The 17,491-nt window shown below is 46.6% G+C and overlaps 2 protein-coding genes across 5 annotated transcripts in view; one reads left to right on the top strand and one right to left on the bottom strand.

The window, feature by feature from the left end:
* LOC128027714 (monocarboxylate transporter 8) overlaps window positions 1-17,491 on the top strand; it is a 42,256-nt gene that overhangs the window by 10,501 nt on the left and 14,264 nt on the right. For all 3 annotated transcript variants that reach the window (XM_052615535.1, XM_052615537.1, XM_052615536.1), the window contains exon 2: window positions 7,884-8,028. In XM_052615535.1, coding sequence (XP_052471495.1) covers window positions 7,884-8,028 — 145 coding nt within the window. The remainder of the gene's footprint in view (window positions 1-7,883; window positions 8,029-17,491) is intronic.
* Window positions 8,749-15,817, bottom strand: LOC128027711 (uncharacterized). Of its 2 annotated transcripts, XR_008186789.1 has the most exons (3): window positions 15,644-15,817; window positions 9,181-15,369; window positions 8,749-8,906 (listed from the first exon to the last, which is right to left on the bottom strand). XR_008186789.1 is itself a non-coding variant. In XM_052615531.1 (2 exons), exon 2 carries the CDS (start codon window positions 15,141-15,143, stop codon window positions 9,390-9,392), a length of 5,754 nt encoding a protein of 1,917 aa, XP_052471491.1. In that variant the 5' UTR covers window positions 15,144-15,369; window positions 15,644-15,817; the 3' UTR covers window positions 8,749-9,389. The 2 variants fall into 2 exon arrangements, 1 of the variants encoding a protein (XP_052471491.1); XM_052615531.1 differs by having other exon boundaries at window positions 8,749-15,369.

Below are 17,491 nucleotides of genomic sequence, written 5' to 3'. Positions count from 1 at the left end.
AAACATCGGTCATTTACAAAGCTTGCAAAACAACAAACAAGACCCTGACTGTGAAACCTGTGGAAAACATACGTCTCGTTTGACTCCACAAGACCAGCGGGAGACGGAGGGGCATTATGTAAAACCCTGACCTTGTGTTCTTCTACAAAATATGGATAAACACTCATTTGCTTGGTTTGTTAATGTACCGCTTCCTCTCTGGAATCGTGGGGCCACAATTCCACTGAACCTCAGCCAATAATGACTAGAAGAGGGCTCACACACACACACACAGACACACACACACACATACAGAGAGAGAGAGAGAGACAAGAGAGAGATCAGCGTCAAATATTGACCCAGCGTCCTTAGAATCCAGACATACTGTGCAGACATTAAACTACCTTTGAACCATGATAAACATGAAGTGTGTTTGTTTGTCTGAGCTTGACATCTATTGTAACTGGCCAGGGCTCTGTATAAAGAGATGATGGACTTTCATCTGTGTCTCTTTGCGGAATTATCTGGGTGCACAAAGAATGTCTGTTTGGGTGCGTGCATGTGTAAAATATATGTTCGGGGTGGGCGATATGGCAATAATATATTGCAGTTTCTTCAAGAAGAATCACAATCTTATCAAAACGTTGGTTTTTAAGTATATTTTGCAAGTTACAGAGCAGTAAAACGTCTCGGTTACGTACGTAACCCTCGTTCCCTGATGGAGGGAACGGAGACGTTATGTCGACCGACAAATGGGGTCTCACTTGGGAGGCCAATCATCTCTGATTTTAAGAGAAAACGCCAATGAAATTGGCAAGTGGATTAACACACCTGAGCCACTCCCCGTGCCAGCGGGTATAAATAGGGCGACAGGTGCATCCACTCATTAGGTTTTACGCTGAGGAGCCGAGAACGTGTCCCGGCAACAGCGAATGGTTCAAGGTTGTGGCATGGGGACATAACGTCTCCGTTCCCTCCATCAGGGAACGAGGGTTACGTACGTAACCGAGACGTTCCCTATCTGTCGGTCACTACGAGTTATGTCGACCGACAAATGGGGTCCTATGGAAAACGCCATAACCTGAACCTCGTCACAACCCTGAGGCGCTGCAATTGTTGACAAGCCTTGGCGTGCCACAAAAGCTACGCTTAAGGTCGTAACCTTCCCAAAGCCCCAGCGCAAATTCACTGACCTTGGTACCGAAGGGGCCAAAGGGTGAGTACATCGCTGCTGGAGAAGGCCATGCTGCTGTTCCGCCCACATAAAGTAAATGGAAGGGATTTCAACCTTCAGTGAAAGATTGCTTCAAATCTTCCCTATTTGTTCTTTCAGCTGGCAAGACAATGGGGAAGCGAGCCTTTAGGAAAGGTCGCTACGGAGACCACATCCTACCCGTAGGGAGGTGACATGTGGATATACCGATATGGACTGACCCAGGGGGCAGTACTACATATGGAAAGGGTCTCTGAGGCAGGTCCTACCTTGGAGTAGGGATGGAACAGCTGCCAGAAGAGACTGACAGAGCGATCTGTCAAGGGAAGACACGGGTTTGCCAAGAGGGAAACCTTACCGTGGAAGAATACACATATGGGATTACCCGTAGGGAACCCAGTCATATGGACACCTAGCCCAGTACAGGGGCTGACCGGCTCCGGGCATGCTAACGCCAGTACTGGGCCTGGCGACAGACTGCTCCGCCAAGTCTGACGCCGAGGGTGCTGGAGGATGCTCGACCAGGGTACGCCAACCGGGGAACTCTACTGGGAGAAGAAGGCGCTCACATCCCCGTGTTAGGGGGAATGGCGCAGCAAGCGAGACACCCAGCCAGCCCTTCCCGCCAATTACCTGTTACCCAACACACGGGAGGAAACTGGCTCTACACGGAGGTTGTAAAACCTCGCAAAGGTGTTAGGTGTCGCCCAGCCCGCAGCTCGACAAATGTCTGCCAGAGAGGCGCCGTGCGCCAACGCATAGGAGGAGGCCACACTCCTTGTGGAGTGGGCCCTCACCCCCAGGGGGCACGGCTCGCCTTGGGAATGGTAAGCCAAGGCGATGGCGTCCACTATCCAGTGGGCCAACCTCTGCTTAGAGACAGCCTTCCCCTTCTGCTGACCTCCAAAGCAGACCAGGAGCTGCTCAGAGCTTCTGAAGCTCTGGGTGCGGTCCACGTATATGCGAAGCGCTCTTACGGGACACAGCAACGACAAGGCTGGATCTGCCTCCTCCAGGGGCAGCGCTTGCAGGTTCACCACCTGGTCTCGGAAGGGAGTGGTGGGAACCTTGGGCACGTATCCAGGCCGGGGTCTCAGGACAACGTGAGAGTAGGCCGGCCCGAACACAAGGCACTCTTCACTTACCGAAAATGCTTGGAGGTCCCCGACCCTCTTGATGGAAGTGAGCGCGATCAGGAGCGCTGTCTTGAGAGACAGGAACTTCAGCTCAACCGAATCCAGCGGCTCAAAGGGACCCCTCTGAAGTCCCGCCAGGGCAATAGAGAGGTCCCAGGAGGGAATCAGGGGTGTCCTAGGAGGACGTAACCTTCTGGCACCCCTCAGGAACCTAACGATCAGGTCATGCCTCCCCAGGGACCGGCCGTCCACTGCATCGTGATGTGCTGCAATGGCAGCCACATACACCTTCAGGGTGGAGGGTGACAGCCCACGCTCCAGCCTACCTTGCAGGAAAGAAAGCACGACTCTGACCGGGCATCTCCGGGGGTCTTCCCGGTGAGAAGAACCCCAATTCGTGAACAGACTCCACTTCAGAGCATAGGCCTGCCTCATAGAAGGGGCTCTAGCCTGAGTGATAGTGTCTACCACCGCTGGGGGCAGATCACTTAGGTCTGCCGCGTCCCGTCTAGAAGCCACACATGGAGGTTCCAGAGATCTGGGCGCGGGTGCCAAATGGTGCCAGGCCCCTGAGAGAGAAGGTCTCTCCTCAGGGGGATGCGCCAGGGAGGGGCTGTCACGAGGAGCATGAGTTCCGAAAACCAGGTCCGGGTGGGCCAGTAAGGCGCAACCAACAGGACCTGTTCCTCGTCCTCCCTGACCTTGCACAGTGTCTGTGCGAGCAGGCTCACTGGGGGAACGCATACTTGCGTAAAGCCAGAGGCCAGCTGTGTGCCAGTGCATCTGTGCCCAGGGGAGCCTGGGACAGGGAATAGTACAGCTGGCAGTGGGAGGACTCGTGGGAAGCAAACAGGTCTACCTGGGCTTCCCCGAATCGACTCCAGATCAGCTGGACCGTCTGGGGATGGAGTCGCCATTCCCCGGGGAAAGTGAGCTGTCGTGAGAGCACGCTGGCTGCACGATTGAGCTCCCCCGGGATGTGGACAGCACGCAGCGACTTGAGCCACGTCTGACTCCAGAGGAGGAGATGACGGGCGAGTTGAGACATGCGACGTGATCGTAAACCGCCCTGTCGGTTGATGTACGAAACAGCCGCAGTGTTGTCCGTGCGGACCAACACGTGCTTGTCCAGCACTAGCGGACGAAACCGTCGCAAAGCTAGATGCACTGCCAGCAACTCCAGGCAGTTGATGTGCCACAGCAGTCGAGGTCCTGTCCAGGACCCTGAAGCTGCCTGCCCGTTGCATGTCGCGCCCCAGCCCGAGTTGGAGGCATCTGTTGTGACAACAACGTGCCGGGACACTTGTTCTAAGGGCACGCCGGCCCGTAGAAAAGCAAGGTCCGACCAAGGACTGAATAGGCGGCGACACATCAGTGTGATGGTGACACAATGTGTACCGCGGCGCCATGCCCATCTCGGGACTCGGGAGTGTAACTAGTGCTGAAGTGGTCTCATATGAAGCAACCCGAGCGGCGTGACTGCGGCTGCGGATGCCATATGCCCCAGGAGCCTCTGAAAGTGTTTCAGCGGTACCACTGTCCTGCCTCTGAAGGAACTCAGGCAGTTCAGCACTGAGTGGGCACGCTCGCTGGTGAGACGTGCCATCATACTCACCGAGTCTAACTCCATACCGAGATAAGAGATTCTCTGCACAGGGGAGAGCTTGCTCTTCTCCCGGTTGACCTGAAGCCCCAACTGACTGAGGTGCCGAAGCACGAAGTCCCTGTGATCGCACAGCTCTTCTCGGGACCGGGCCATAATGAGCCAGTCGTCGAGATAGTTGAGGATCCTGATGCCCACTTCCCAAAGTGGGGCAAGGGCGCCCTCCGCGACCTTCATGAAGACACGGGGGGACAGGGAGAGCCCGAAGGGGAGGACCTTGTACTGCCATGCCTGACCCTCGGAAGCAAAGCGCAGGAACGGTCTGTGACGAGGGAGGATAGAGACATGAAAGTACGCGTCTTTCAGGTCGATCGCTGCAAACCAGTCCTGGGGCTGGACGCATTTGATAACGCGTTTCTGCGTCAACATCCTGAACGGGAGCTTGTGTAGGGCCCGATTCAAGACTCGCAGAACCAGGATAGGTCGAAGGCCACCGCTTTTCTTGGGCACGATGAAGTAAGGGCAGTAAAGCCCCGTCCTCATCTCGGCTGGAGGGACCGGCTCGATTGCATCCCTCGCCAGGAGGACAGCAATCTCCTCGCGCAAGACAGGGGCGTCCTGGACTGCCACCGAAGTCTCGAGCATGCCATTGAACTTGGGGGGGGTCGCCGGGCGAACTGAATCGCATAGCCGAGTCGAACCGTCCGGATGAGCCAGCGTGACGGGTTGGGCAGCGCAAGCCACGCTCCCAGATACCGTACAAGTGGCACCAAAGGGACAGTCGACATACCCGCAGTGGTGCAGCGATGGGGAGTCGTGCCGGAAGGCCCAGAAGGCACTGCGTCCTGGGTCATCGCAACCACACTCCCCGTGTTCCCGGAGGAACTGGCCAGAGACGCGTGGAGAGGCGTTGCGTCTCCGAACCGCGACCTCTTGGCCGCTGGCGAAAGGGGGCGTCGTGGGTGAGAATGAGGAAGCTGTGCGTCGCTCATTGTCAGCCCACAAGCCTTGCAACTCGGAGGAAGGAGAAATTGCTCTTCCAATGAAAATGTGGGTGCCACTGGCCGTTCGACCAGCGGCGGAACAGAACCAGAAGATTCTCCACCCGGCCCTCCTCCGGGGGAGGGAGTGGCGCTCTCTCCGCCATCTCCTGAAGAGCAGTTCTCCGCATCTCCGAGTTGCCCGTGTCAGGGCCGCTTAGTCGACTTCCTCGAGGACTTTGCAGCCGGGAGTGACACGGGGGGCGCCGCTCTCCTGCGCGGGGCTCGACGCGCCGGCCTCGAAGAACTCTCAGCACGGGGCGGAGCTGGTGTGGAGGACGCAGGGGGGCGCCCTCGGCGACGAGCAGGCTGAGGCACTGCCTGCGACGGAATGGTGGCAACCAGAGGATCACGTCGTGGCAAGATGTGCTGTATGGCCTCAGTCTGCTGTTGTTCTGTCAGGAACTACTGGGCACAGCCCCTGACAGCGTCGCCACACAGGACAGCCTGGGACATGGGAGCATCGAGAAAATGCACTTTGTCAATGTCTCTCATACAGACCAGGCTGAACCTGAAACGGCACTACTGGACCACCAGAGTGGACATCGCTTACCCGAGGGACTGCGTTGTGACTTCCGTCACCCAGAAGGGGGAGGTCAGTCGCCATGCGCAGCTCCTGCATCAACCTCGGGTTGGACCTACCCTCGTGCATTTGTTAAAGCCTTGGCTTGTTGGGTTTGCAGGATAGCCATGGCATGCAAAGCAGAGACAGCTTGGCCCGCAGCACTGTAAGCCTTGGTAGCGAGCGCGGCCGACAGCTTACAGGCCTTGGGTGAGGGGCGCGGACTATCCCTCCCAGTGGCGGCGTTTTGCGGACACAAGTGCACCGCAATCGCACTCTCCTGCTGGGGAATGTCAACACACCCCTAGCTGCCTCGCCATCGAGGGTAGTGAGGACGGAGGAACGAAATGAGCTGCTTCCGGCCGTAAAAGGGGCCATCCACGACTACATCACTTCCCCATGCACATCCGGGAAGAAAGGAACCAGAGTAAAACGCGGTTGTGAGTCGCGCTCCACACCGAGAACCAATCAAACAGCCATGAGCACTCAGGGCTGGCGGTGCATTCACCTCCATCCTGATGCTCACAGCTGCCCGGGCAAGCACGGCTGTCGACTCTGGGTCCAATTCGGCAGTGGCGACAACACCCGAGGGGGGCAGCCCCGCCGAATCTTCATCCACAGAGGTCGATAACCCATCCCCTGATGCTGCAATCGACATCTGATCTCCGGCGGCAAACTGAATGACCCGCTGGGACTGCCATAAGACAGCCCAGCAAAATCACCCAGCAGCTGCACAGGACAAACACTGCGGAAGGGGTAAGAGGTCCGTGGGGCGTGGCCCGGCGGAGAAGCTCTCACGGTCACCTTCAAATCTCCCAGAGCACTAGCCGGCGGTCCTCTGCTCGAGACAGAGAAACCAGAACGGGTAGTGACAGAGGGGTCTGCTCCCTTCCCTTTAAGAAAGGGGAGACGCGATCACAGCGTTGCCATGGTCACACACGCAGTGCGTGCATGAACCATCCACGAACGCGCCTTCAGCGTGCTGAATGCCCAGACACGGAAGAGAGCGAACGTGGCCGTTGTCAGAGAACAGGAAACGACCGCATCCAGAAGGACGCGGACGAAACGGCGTCTTGAAAAAGACGCGAATCGTCCGCGATTTGCTCTTTTAGGAAATCTGCTCTCTTAGTTGAAGCGCCCAGGGGAATCGCTGAAAGGGACACCGCTGTTTGCGCCGTACCGCCAACCAGAACAGCTTCCCGACACAGCAGATGAATGGCTTTGTGGAGTATAACGGCTTTCATACAACCACTCGGCTCCGAAGCAAAAATCTAATGAGTGGATGCACCTGTCGCCCTATTTATACCCGCTGGCACGGGGAGTGGCTCAGGTGTGTTAATCCACTTGCCAATTTCATTGGCGTTTTCTCTTAAAATCAGAGATGATTGGCCTCCCAAGTGAGACCCCATTTGTCGGTCGACATAACTCGTAGTGACCGACAGATAGGGAACTAAAGTTCTCAAGTAAACAATACAAAAACTAATGACAAGCAAAAAAAAAACAAATACAGAAAATAGATAAAAATGAAGTAAACAGTGCTTTGTACGATTTACTTCATTTACAGCTACTGTATGAATTAAATATAAAGATATATAATAAATAAATAATAGATATATAAAGATTCAGTCAAAATAAAGCTGAGTTTCTCTTTGTCTTTTATTGTTTTGGTTAACATTAATGACGGGTATTATTAGGTTGCTGTCGCTTTAAGATTGAACTAATATAACTGTTTACATTCACCTAAGACATAAGCGAATGCATTTACAGGAAAACTTGCCAAGGAGGGCACACTCAGGGCACAATCTCAACATTACGATCGTGGACGTCTTCAAGATCGATACAAAATTGTTGGATGAAGTTGTTGGTCTTTCCACATTCACACACACAAATGAATCTTAAAACTGGTTATTTTGTCAATGATTTTATTAGTGGTGCTGACTTAGGTTTCTGTTGTCGTGCTTATGGTTAGGGATTTGCATAGTTTGGGTGACTTGTTGAAAAAAGGTGTGTTGTTGCTTGTCTAACGGATTAAACAGCTGTTGAGACTTGTTGATGCCAGTAAAAAAACACCTAGCAATAGGCAAAAGCAATTCCAGAATGATCTACAGTAGAATAGCCACCATAGATACAGTATATATATATATATATATATATATATATATATATATATATATATATATATATATATATATATATATATATATATATATATATATATACTTATCCATGATAGCAATGTTCCAACCTTCCAGAACACCACATAATCAGGGCAGTGAGTTTGGCAAATGGAAAATCAAGTTCATGTATTTCATCATTTATTGATCATATCTTTTTCTCTTCCTCTGTCCAGCATGGGTTGGTGCTATGGCGATGGGGATGATATTTTTCTGCTCTCCGGTGGTCAGTATGTTCACTGATCACTTCGGATGCCGGAAGACAGCCATCTGCGGAGCATTTGTGGCCTTCCTCGGTCTTCTCACCAGTTCCTTCGCAACGTAAATGCCTTCTTTTTTTCTTAGTTTTTCTCTTGTAACCATTTGTACATAGTTTTGTGTGTGTGTGTGTGTGTGTGTGTGTGTGTGTGTTACTTTAGCATTTTCACATTCATTCAGAAATTATAAGCAAAATGTATATATATTTATGTGTATGTGTAAGTAGTATATATATATATATATTCCCGAAACATTTTTCTATAAAATATTTATTATTATTATATGATTTTTTTCTATACATTTTTGTATGTATTTTTGTCATGCACATTTTTGATAAACAATGATTTAATGTAAAATATGGATTATTTTGATTCATTCCATACATTTGAATGAATTGAACAAAATGAAATCAGTCAAATAATTTGAATGACACACAATGACATCATTTCCTGAATATGACCCATGCATTGGCATTTTTTGTTTACTTGATTTCTTTCAGCCGTACTAAAACACATTTATTTTATCCAGAATGTTCATCCAGCGCTGTCACTGTTTAGGTTCACTTAGACATAACAGACTGTTTTGGAGGATACTTGCCAGACGGATATTTTGACATACTTTTGTATGTATTTGTTTGTTCAAGCACAAGATGCAGAAAGAAAAACTGGGGCTCACACGACGCCTGAGACACAGCTCTGTGTGCGTCTCTCACAGAACACAATGAATCAGTTGTTATTTGCATCTGCTTGAGCTTGAATGCTTTTAAATTGGCCAGGTGTATTTGTCTGTTAAAGCACAAGTTATTCTGTTCTGACCAATTGCGTTGCTTGGGCAAAGGCTTAACAGATAGCGTACAATTTCAGAAAAGAACTCCAGAAAGCAGTCTTCGTAACTTTAGTGACTTTACTGGTGATTGTTCTTCTCACTTCTTTTATGTAAAACTACAAACAAGAATAAATATGTATGAACATTATGTACACCTTTACATACACATCCAGTTAACAATACAGTTCGGTTTTGTACATGCCAAGAAATTATAATCAAATGAGATTCTATACAAACAGAAGAGAAATTAGCAGTATGCTAAAACAAAGTATCGAACCAATGATGCAAATCATATCTGTATATAACAAATACAACAATAATACTGATCTACACTTTACTTTAATCTACACAACACTTAAAGCACTATTTAGTATAAAACTTAGCACTTACAGACATATATTTCCAAGGTTTTAACGATGGAATCAATAGCCCATAGGAACTGTATGAACGTTCTTCCCGACTGCATTCACTGAGAGAAACCGAAAGTAAACGGCAAACAAAGTGCAGTACCTTAAATGTCCAGTAGGAGGCGGAAAAGAAACACTTCTAGACATAAGTAACAGCACACTCCCCGCCTGGTATAATAAATTATTATACCATTATGGATCCTTCTGTGACGTCCCAGGCAGGAGTAGTACTACTTCAGAGACAGGCCTTAGGTATACCTTAGCAGATCCTTCTCTAACTATCTTTACCTCCACCTTCCTCACATTATCATCACTGCTGGGTATGGTTTTCACAATGAGTCCAATTGGCCACTCACTACGTTTCACTTTGGAATCTTTAAGCAAGACAACATCACCTTCCTCGAGGTTCCGTCTTTTCTCAGTCCATTTCCTCCGTACTTGCAATGTTGCAAGATAGTCTCTCCTCCAAGCTTTCCAAAAAGCATCTGCCAGACACTGAACTTGTCGCCATTCTTTCTTGTAGAGGTCCTTAATGTCAAAGTCCCCAAGAGGTGCTGGTACAGTGCTAGCCTTTTGATTGAGGAGCATGGCAGGGGACAGAACTTCCAATGTGTCTGGATCAGAAGAAATAGGAAGTAAAGGTCTAGCATTCATTATTGCCATGACTTCGGACATGAGAGTAGTCAAAACCTCATGGGTAAGACGGGAAAGGCCGGTTTTTAGCAGCAATGCATCCAGAATATTCCGTGCTATGTGGATCATTCTTTCCCAAGCTCCCCCCATATGGGAAGAGTGGGGAGCATTAAATGTCCATACGCAACCTTGCTCCTGCAAGTAACCTTTTAGTTCTGGATCATCTGCATTGATTTTCAGTTCTCGACAGGCTCCGATGAAATTTGTTCCTCTGTCGGATCTGAAGTGTTTGACTGGTCCGCGAACTGCCAAAAACCGTCTGAGGGCATTAATGAAGCTTGAGGTTGACATGGACTCAATGACTTCCAAATGAACAGCCCTTGTACTTAAGCAAGAGAAAATGACAACCCATCTTTTACTTTCAGCACTGCCACCCCTAGTGCGGCGTGATATTATGTTCCATGGCCCAAAAACATCCAGACCCACATGAGTGAATGGAGGATCCACTTTCACTCTGTCCATAGGTAAATCTGACATTCTCTGTTCTTCGAGTCTACCTCTTAACTTCCTACAGAGAACGCATTGATGAATCACACGGTTGATTAGTTTAGTTCCTTTTACAATCCAGAGACCTGCTGAACGTACTGCACCGGCAGTTAGATGTCGTCCTTGATGTGCCACTCGATCATGGTAGTATCTGACCAACAACGTGGCTACGTGTTGACTTGCTGGAATTATTAGTGGGTGTTTTTCCTGTTCAGACAGTTCTGCTGATTGTAAGCGACCTCCCACTCGAATAAGTCCTTCAGTGTCTACAAAGGGAGATAGTCTCTTCAGAGCACTTTGCTGTGAGATTTCTTCACCTTTCTCCAAACTCTTGAATTCATCTTTATAGTGCTCTTGCTGCACACATTTAATAATAGAAGTCTTTGCTTGTGTGCGCTCAGACTGGAGACATTTATTGCACCAATGCCATCCTTCGCAATCCCCGGTATTTCTGTCTTGAGAAAATGATTTTGCAACATGGCCCAGCATGGCTATACTTCTTACAAGAGATCTCCACTCAGAGAAGCGTTCGAATCTGTGTGATCCCAGAGACTGTTCTGTTGTCTGCGTGGCAAAGGTTACTACATGTGGGCGAATGTCCTGATCCTTCTCTGGCTCTACAAGCTCAAATGATTCATTTTCAGGAGTTTCCCTGAGAATAGGGTGATGGAGGAATCCTGGACCATAGAACCAATTAGTTTGAGGTAGGATAGCTGCTGGAATGAATCTGGTGCCGAGATCTGCCGGATTGAGGTCTGAATCAATGTGATGCCACTGTTCTGGCTTTGTGGAATGTCTAATTTGGGCCACTCGATTAGCAACATACACATAGAATCGCCGGGAAGTATTGTAGATGTATCCTAAAACGATTCTACTGTCTGTGTAGAACTTTACTGCAGTTAGATCCACATCCAGCTCTTCTTTAATCAATCCTGCCAGCTCGACAGCAAGAACTGCCGCACACAACTCTAGACGTGGCACTGTGTGAGCAGGGTATGGTGCCAACTTTGATTTGGCCATAACAAACCCAATGTGACACTGACCGTCTGTAGTTACAACCCTCAGGTAGGCAACCGCTGCTATGGCTAATGTAGAGGCATCAGCAAAAATGATTATCTCTCTCTTGGAAGTGTTGGAAATCGAGACTGGAACATAGGGTCTGTGAATCTGGACTTCCTTGAGATCTGCTAATGAATCTGTCCATGCTTTCCACTGGGCTTCTTTATCAGATGGGAGTGGCGTGTCCCAGTCAAACTGCTCTGATGACAGCTCTCTTACTAAGGCCTTACCCTGCATGGTGACAGGTGCAACAAATCCCAAAGGATCATAGAGACTGTTAACTGTTGAAAGTATGCCCCGTCGTGTGAATGGTTTAACTACTGTAGACACCTGAAAAGTGAAACAGTCAGTCTCTAAGTTCCAGCTCAACCCTAAACTTCTTTGGAGAGGAAGAGGATCGACACTCAAATCCAGATCCTTCAGGTCATTTGCTCTTTCAGATGGAGGGAATGCTTCCATTACTTGATGGCTGTTTGATGAAATCTTGTGAAGCTTGATGTTTGACTCAGCTAACATGTTTTTGGTGTTTTTCAGTAGACTGATGGCTTCAGCGGCACTGGATACAGAGATCAGGCCGTCGTCCACATAAAAATTTTTATGGACAAAGTGCTTGGCTTCTCTTCCATGCTCGTCTTCTCCAAACTCAGCTGCTCGTCTCATCCCAAAGATTGCCACAGCTGGCGACGGGCTGTTACCGAAAACATGAACTGTCATTCGGTACTCTGTGATTTCTTTGGATAGGTCATTATCCTTGAACCACAGAAACCTCAGAAAGTTTTGGTGATCTTCCCTGACCTTGAAGCAGTAAAACATCTGTTCTACATCAGCTGTAACTGCAATCTGCTCCCTACGAAATCGCATCAAGACCCCCAGGAGCTTGTTGTTTAGATCTGGTCCACGAAGAAGAATGCTATTCAACGAGACGCCTTCATACTGTGCACTAGAATCAAAGACGACCCTAATCTTCCCAGGTTTCAGAGGGTGGTACACACCAAATATTGGTAAATACCAGCATTCTTCATCAGGCTGCAGCGGGGGAGCTATTTCTGCATGTTGGTTGATGAACAAGTTTCGCATAAACTCCACAAAGTGTTTGGCCATCTCGGGTTTCCTTTGTAAGGTGCGCTGGAGGACATTAAGACGTTTCATTGCCTGGTCTCGGTTGTTCGGCAGTGGGCTGCGAGGTAAACGGAATGGTAAGGGAGCTACCCAGTGGTTTGACTCATCCATGTACATTTCTCTGTTCATAACCTCAAGGAAGATGTTATCCTCAACAGACAGTGAAAGCTTATCATCCTCAGGAGTCCTCTGAAAGACGTTATCACCCAGGTGATCCGTGAAACAGCTTGAGACAGGACAGCAAAATTGGTATTGATCATTTGGAGTACCAAACTGTTCTTTGATCTGAATTCCTTTTGAGCAGGGTGTGAAAAAAGATGTCCGTCCATTTTGCCATATGTTTGTTCTGAAAACATTTGCAGTCTCGGATTTGTGTACTCCTCCCATACAAACCTCTCCCACAATGACCCAGCCTAAGTCAAGACGCTGAGCATATGGCAGGTTACCAGGTCCATTACACTGTTCTCGAACCTTATGCACACTTAGAATGTCCCTTCCAAAAAGAAGAAGAATGGGAGCGTTTGCATCATAAGGTGGTATTTTGTCAGCCATTGGCTTGAGATGAGAGAAGTATTGTGCAACTGCAGGAGTAGGAATTTCGTCGCGATCTTCCGGCAACATGTTGCATTCTAAGAGTGTGGGAAGTGACACTTGAGTTTTCCCATCCAGTGAACTAACAATGAAATTATCTGCTCTTCTTCCCATTGTCTTTGTTGTGCCTGCACATGTACGAAGAGTATAGGGAAAAGAATCTCCATTGATCCCAAACAGCTCGAAAAAGTCAGACTTTGCTAGAGACCGGTTACTCTGGTCATCCAGAACAACATACATCCTCTTAGCCTTTCCAGGGGAGTTAGATGGGTAAACATCCACCAAACAGATTTTTGAGCATGATCTAGGTCTAAGAGCTTTGCCACAGATTTCTGTGCACTTAGAAGTAACCTCAGATAATATATCACCTTCAGGCTCCCCGCCCTGCTCTTGCTGTGTTACTGGAGATTCCACTGCCCATGGAGCTGATCCTGGGTGCATTGCAGAGACATGGCGATCACTGTTACACTCTCTACATTTAACAGCTGCTGCACATTCCTTTGCTATGTGTTTAGTGGAATTGCAACACCTGAAGCAGATAGACTGCTCTTTGAGGTACATTTTTCTTTCATCCAGGGGTTTTCCTCTAAAACCACGGCACTTTGACAACGGATGTGGCTTATTGTGAATTGGACATTGCTTACCAGGATCTGGAGGTTGGTTGGCTTTAGAATTAGGAACTGTGGTTAGCACTTCAGTTTTCCTCACTGACACAGGTATTTTGTTGCTTACCCGTGGAAATTTCTCCTGTTTGAGATAGCACTGCATAGATAGCAAAAAACTGGGATCATTTCTTATTCTTGCTTGGTCGCAAATGAATTTGACAAAGAAGCCAAATGGGGGAAATGCGACACGATAATCCTCTTTATATTTAGCACCATGAGTGATCCATCTTTCCTGTAGATTAAAGGGAAGTTTCTCAATGATGGGATTTACTCCCCTAGCAGTGTCAAGAATTGCTAATCCAGGTAAATGTCCGCCTGACTTTGCAGATTCCAGTTCCATAAGCATGTCTCCTAACTCTCTGAGTCTTTGTCCATCCCTGTTAGAAATCTTTGGAAACTCTTCCAGTTTTCTCAACAGCGCATTCTCAATTACTTCTGGGCAACCATAACACTCTTCCAATCGCTGCCAAAGCATACGGACACCTGCTATAGGAAAATGTGCATGAACCGATCTGATCCGTTTGGCTTGCATTGATGACTCTGGGCCGAGCCATTTTGTAAGAAGGTCGAGCTCTTCTCTGGCTGTTAGTCCAAGGTCTTTTGTGACATCTTGGAAAGATGATTTCCAAGCCCAGTAGTTCTCAGGATGATCATCGAACTTCACAAGACCAGAACTCACCATCTCTTTTCTTACCATGTAGTTTGCTAAATCAGATGTATATGGTAGGCTAAACATGGGAGCTTTAATGCTGGGAGCTGGAGATGTTTGAAAAGCAGAGAGATGTCCATGATCTCTCTGGTTATCCATTGTCTCCTGTTTTATTTTTAATCCCTCCATTCCATAAGATTGATATACATGTGGAGATGTTACTGTTGCTTCACACAGAAGAGGTTCAGCATTCTTTAAGGATGACTGTAGAATCGGAGTACCAGAATACTGCTGCTGATTTTGTTCCACTGCATGCTTCTGAACATACTCCTTAGTACGCTGAGTACGAACTGAGTGTGTCTCATGGTCCAATTCCGCTATATTTCCTTCCTCAATGTCAGCTGCTGCTTCATAAATTGCCGCTTCAGCGGATGCTGCAGTCGCTTCTTTATGAGATTGTAGCAAGTATAGATCTGCTTCTACTTCTGCTTTTTTCCTCATCATAGCTGCTTCTCTTTCTGCATACGAAGCTTTAGCTCGAGCTGCTTCTGCTTTAGCTCTCGCCCGAGTCGCTGCCGCACTGGCTGATGACCGACTTGATCTTTGTGATGATTTCCAGCTAGAAGCTTGTGATCTAATCTCAAAGGCCTGAGAGGTTTCTTTCTCATCACAGTGTGACTCCATACTTGCTGCTGAAGAGATGTGCAATGCAATGTAACAATGGTCGTGTAATTCCGCTGTTTTAACCCGCTGTGTCAATGTCTTTTTACTATTCTGTTCTGACCAATTGCGTTGCTTGGGCAAAGGCTTAACAGATAGCGTACAATTTCAGAAAAGAACTCCAGAAAGCAGTCTTCGTAACTTTAGTGACTTTACTGGTGATTGTTCTTCTCACTTCTTTTATGTAAAACTACAAACAAGAATAAATATGTATGAACATTATGTACACCTTTACATACACATCCAGTTAACAATACAGTTCGGTTTTGTACATGCCAAGAAATTATAATCAAATGAGATTCTATACAAACAGAAGAGAAATTAGCAGTATGCTAAAACAAAGTATCGAACCAATGATGCAAATCATATCTGTATATAACAAATACAACAATAATACTGATCTACACTTTACTTTAATCTACACAACACTTAAAGCACTATTTAGTATAAAACTTAGCACTTACAGACATATATTTCCAAGGTTTTAACGATGGAATCAATAGCCCATAGGAACTGTATGAACGTTCTTCCCGACTGCATTCACTGAGAGAAACCGAAAGTAAACGGCAAACAAAGTGCAGTACCTTAAATGTCCAGTAGGAGGCGGAAAAGAAACACTTCTAGACATAAGTAACAGCACACAAGTAGTCACAAAAGAGAACTCAATTCGGTGTTGTCTGTGACCCTGTGTGTGAGTTGTACACAGAACATCACCGAGTTATGAAAGTTGTCTTTCGCATCTTCAAAGCTTTAAAATCACTTACATTTTTACATTTTCAAGGCTTAAAAACACATGCAAATGATCAACTTTCGCGAAGACGCAGCAGTGGACTGATCAGACCATTGACAAATCCATCGGTTGTCCCGAAAATGTTTGTTTTGACATTTTTTCTGTCCTTGAACTTCTCAATAATGCAGCTGTTTCTAAACTTAATTCGAGATAACTTGTATATGACATACACAGCTGCATCACATATAGTTCAGTCTTAGTCTATAAATTTGTGGCAATCATTTCCCCTTTACTTTGAAGTGTCTCTGTTATCTTCTGGCATGCATAAACCCATGTTAGAGATGTGTAAACATTCGCTCGCCCATAATGTGCAGCCATAATGTGTGCACATTTGCTTAGTCTTAGAAAGTAAAAAAAATGTAAATTAAGATACATACATTTTTTTTAAAAAGTAAGTTCCTTACTGTTGAATATACCGAATATATTATAAATATATCATAAATATATATACACAGAGCTACGTTTTTCCCAAAACAGTATTTTTTTTCTATAAAACAAGTATTATGATTTGTGCGTTCACTGAAAAACTAAATGTTTGTTAAATATTATCTTTTTTTTTTTTTTGCGCCTTTTTCCAAGAACGAAAATTTTCTGCAAACCAATTCTCTTTTACATGTGTAAGATGTGAGTCAGTAATATCTCCTGTCACTCATTTTGTGCATTCTTGTCTTAAAAGGCTTGGTTGTGCAGAGATTGGTTGTGGTTGAAGTGATGGAGGTGGACAAATCACTCAGCCTCCTTAAGTGTGCTTATATAAAGGTTACTGAATCACGCTGACAGTCTTTTTAAGCAAAAGGAAAAAACATAAACACACGCTGGAGAGCAGGACCTGTACGACAGAACATTTATGTAATCCTTGCTTTCTTTCTCTTCCCTCTTTTCTTCATTCTTTTCCTTCTCATTGTTTTCTCACAGTGCCTTCTCTCTGAGATCCTTGTGCAGTTGGACAGAGAGCTGGTTTTATTCCAAGCTAAAAAAAAAAAAAAAGCTCTTTGTGTTGTTAGAAAAGGTTGGAAAAAATCAGGGGTGCAGGAGACATTTCAAGGTAGGGACAACAAAATCCAAACTGTAAGCAAAAGATAGTAAGATCAGATCAGATTTACAGATATAGATCTCCTGCAGGGTCGAGCTTCTCTATTCCATCTCACTAACGTCTGTTTGGTCATTAAGCAAATAATGTCCTGCTGGCCGTGTGTTGAGCATTCTCTGGCTTCAGGTATCACAGGTCATTTGGAAGTGAAATGCTTTGGTTTAATAAGGAGAGAAAAACATGAAAGCAACAGTTCTACTGTAAAAATGCACCCTGTATGACTTTATATTTCTTGCGCAACCATCTTGCAGAAGTTACTTACAGACACTAGAGAAAACGTACTTTTAAAAAGAGTGCTTTTAAATATATAATGACATATTTTTTTTAATTACAGACTAATAGAAACGACAAAACAATATTACAAGATTTATAAGAGACAGATCCAGGTTTATGCTTCTCACTGCATCTCACTGTCTTTGGCACAGAAATCCA

Source organism: Carassius gibelio, chromosome A14 (genome assembly GCF_023724105.1).
Source record: "Carassius gibelio isolate Cgi1373 ecotype wild population from Czech Republic chromosome A14, carGib1.2-hapl.c, whole genome shotgun sequence".
Classification (NCBI taxonomy): domain Eukaryota; kingdom Metazoa; phylum Chordata; class Actinopteri; order Cypriniformes; family Cyprinidae; genus Carassius; species Carassius gibelio.
This window is presented reverse-complemented; position numbering and strand designations above follow the sequence as displayed.

What these genes read in the sequence shown, in the direction of transcription:
- LOC128027711 (XM_052615531.1), bottom strand. Translation starts at nt 15,143, where the DNA reads ATGGAGTCACACTGTGATGAGAAAGAAACCTCTCAGGCCTTTGAGATT.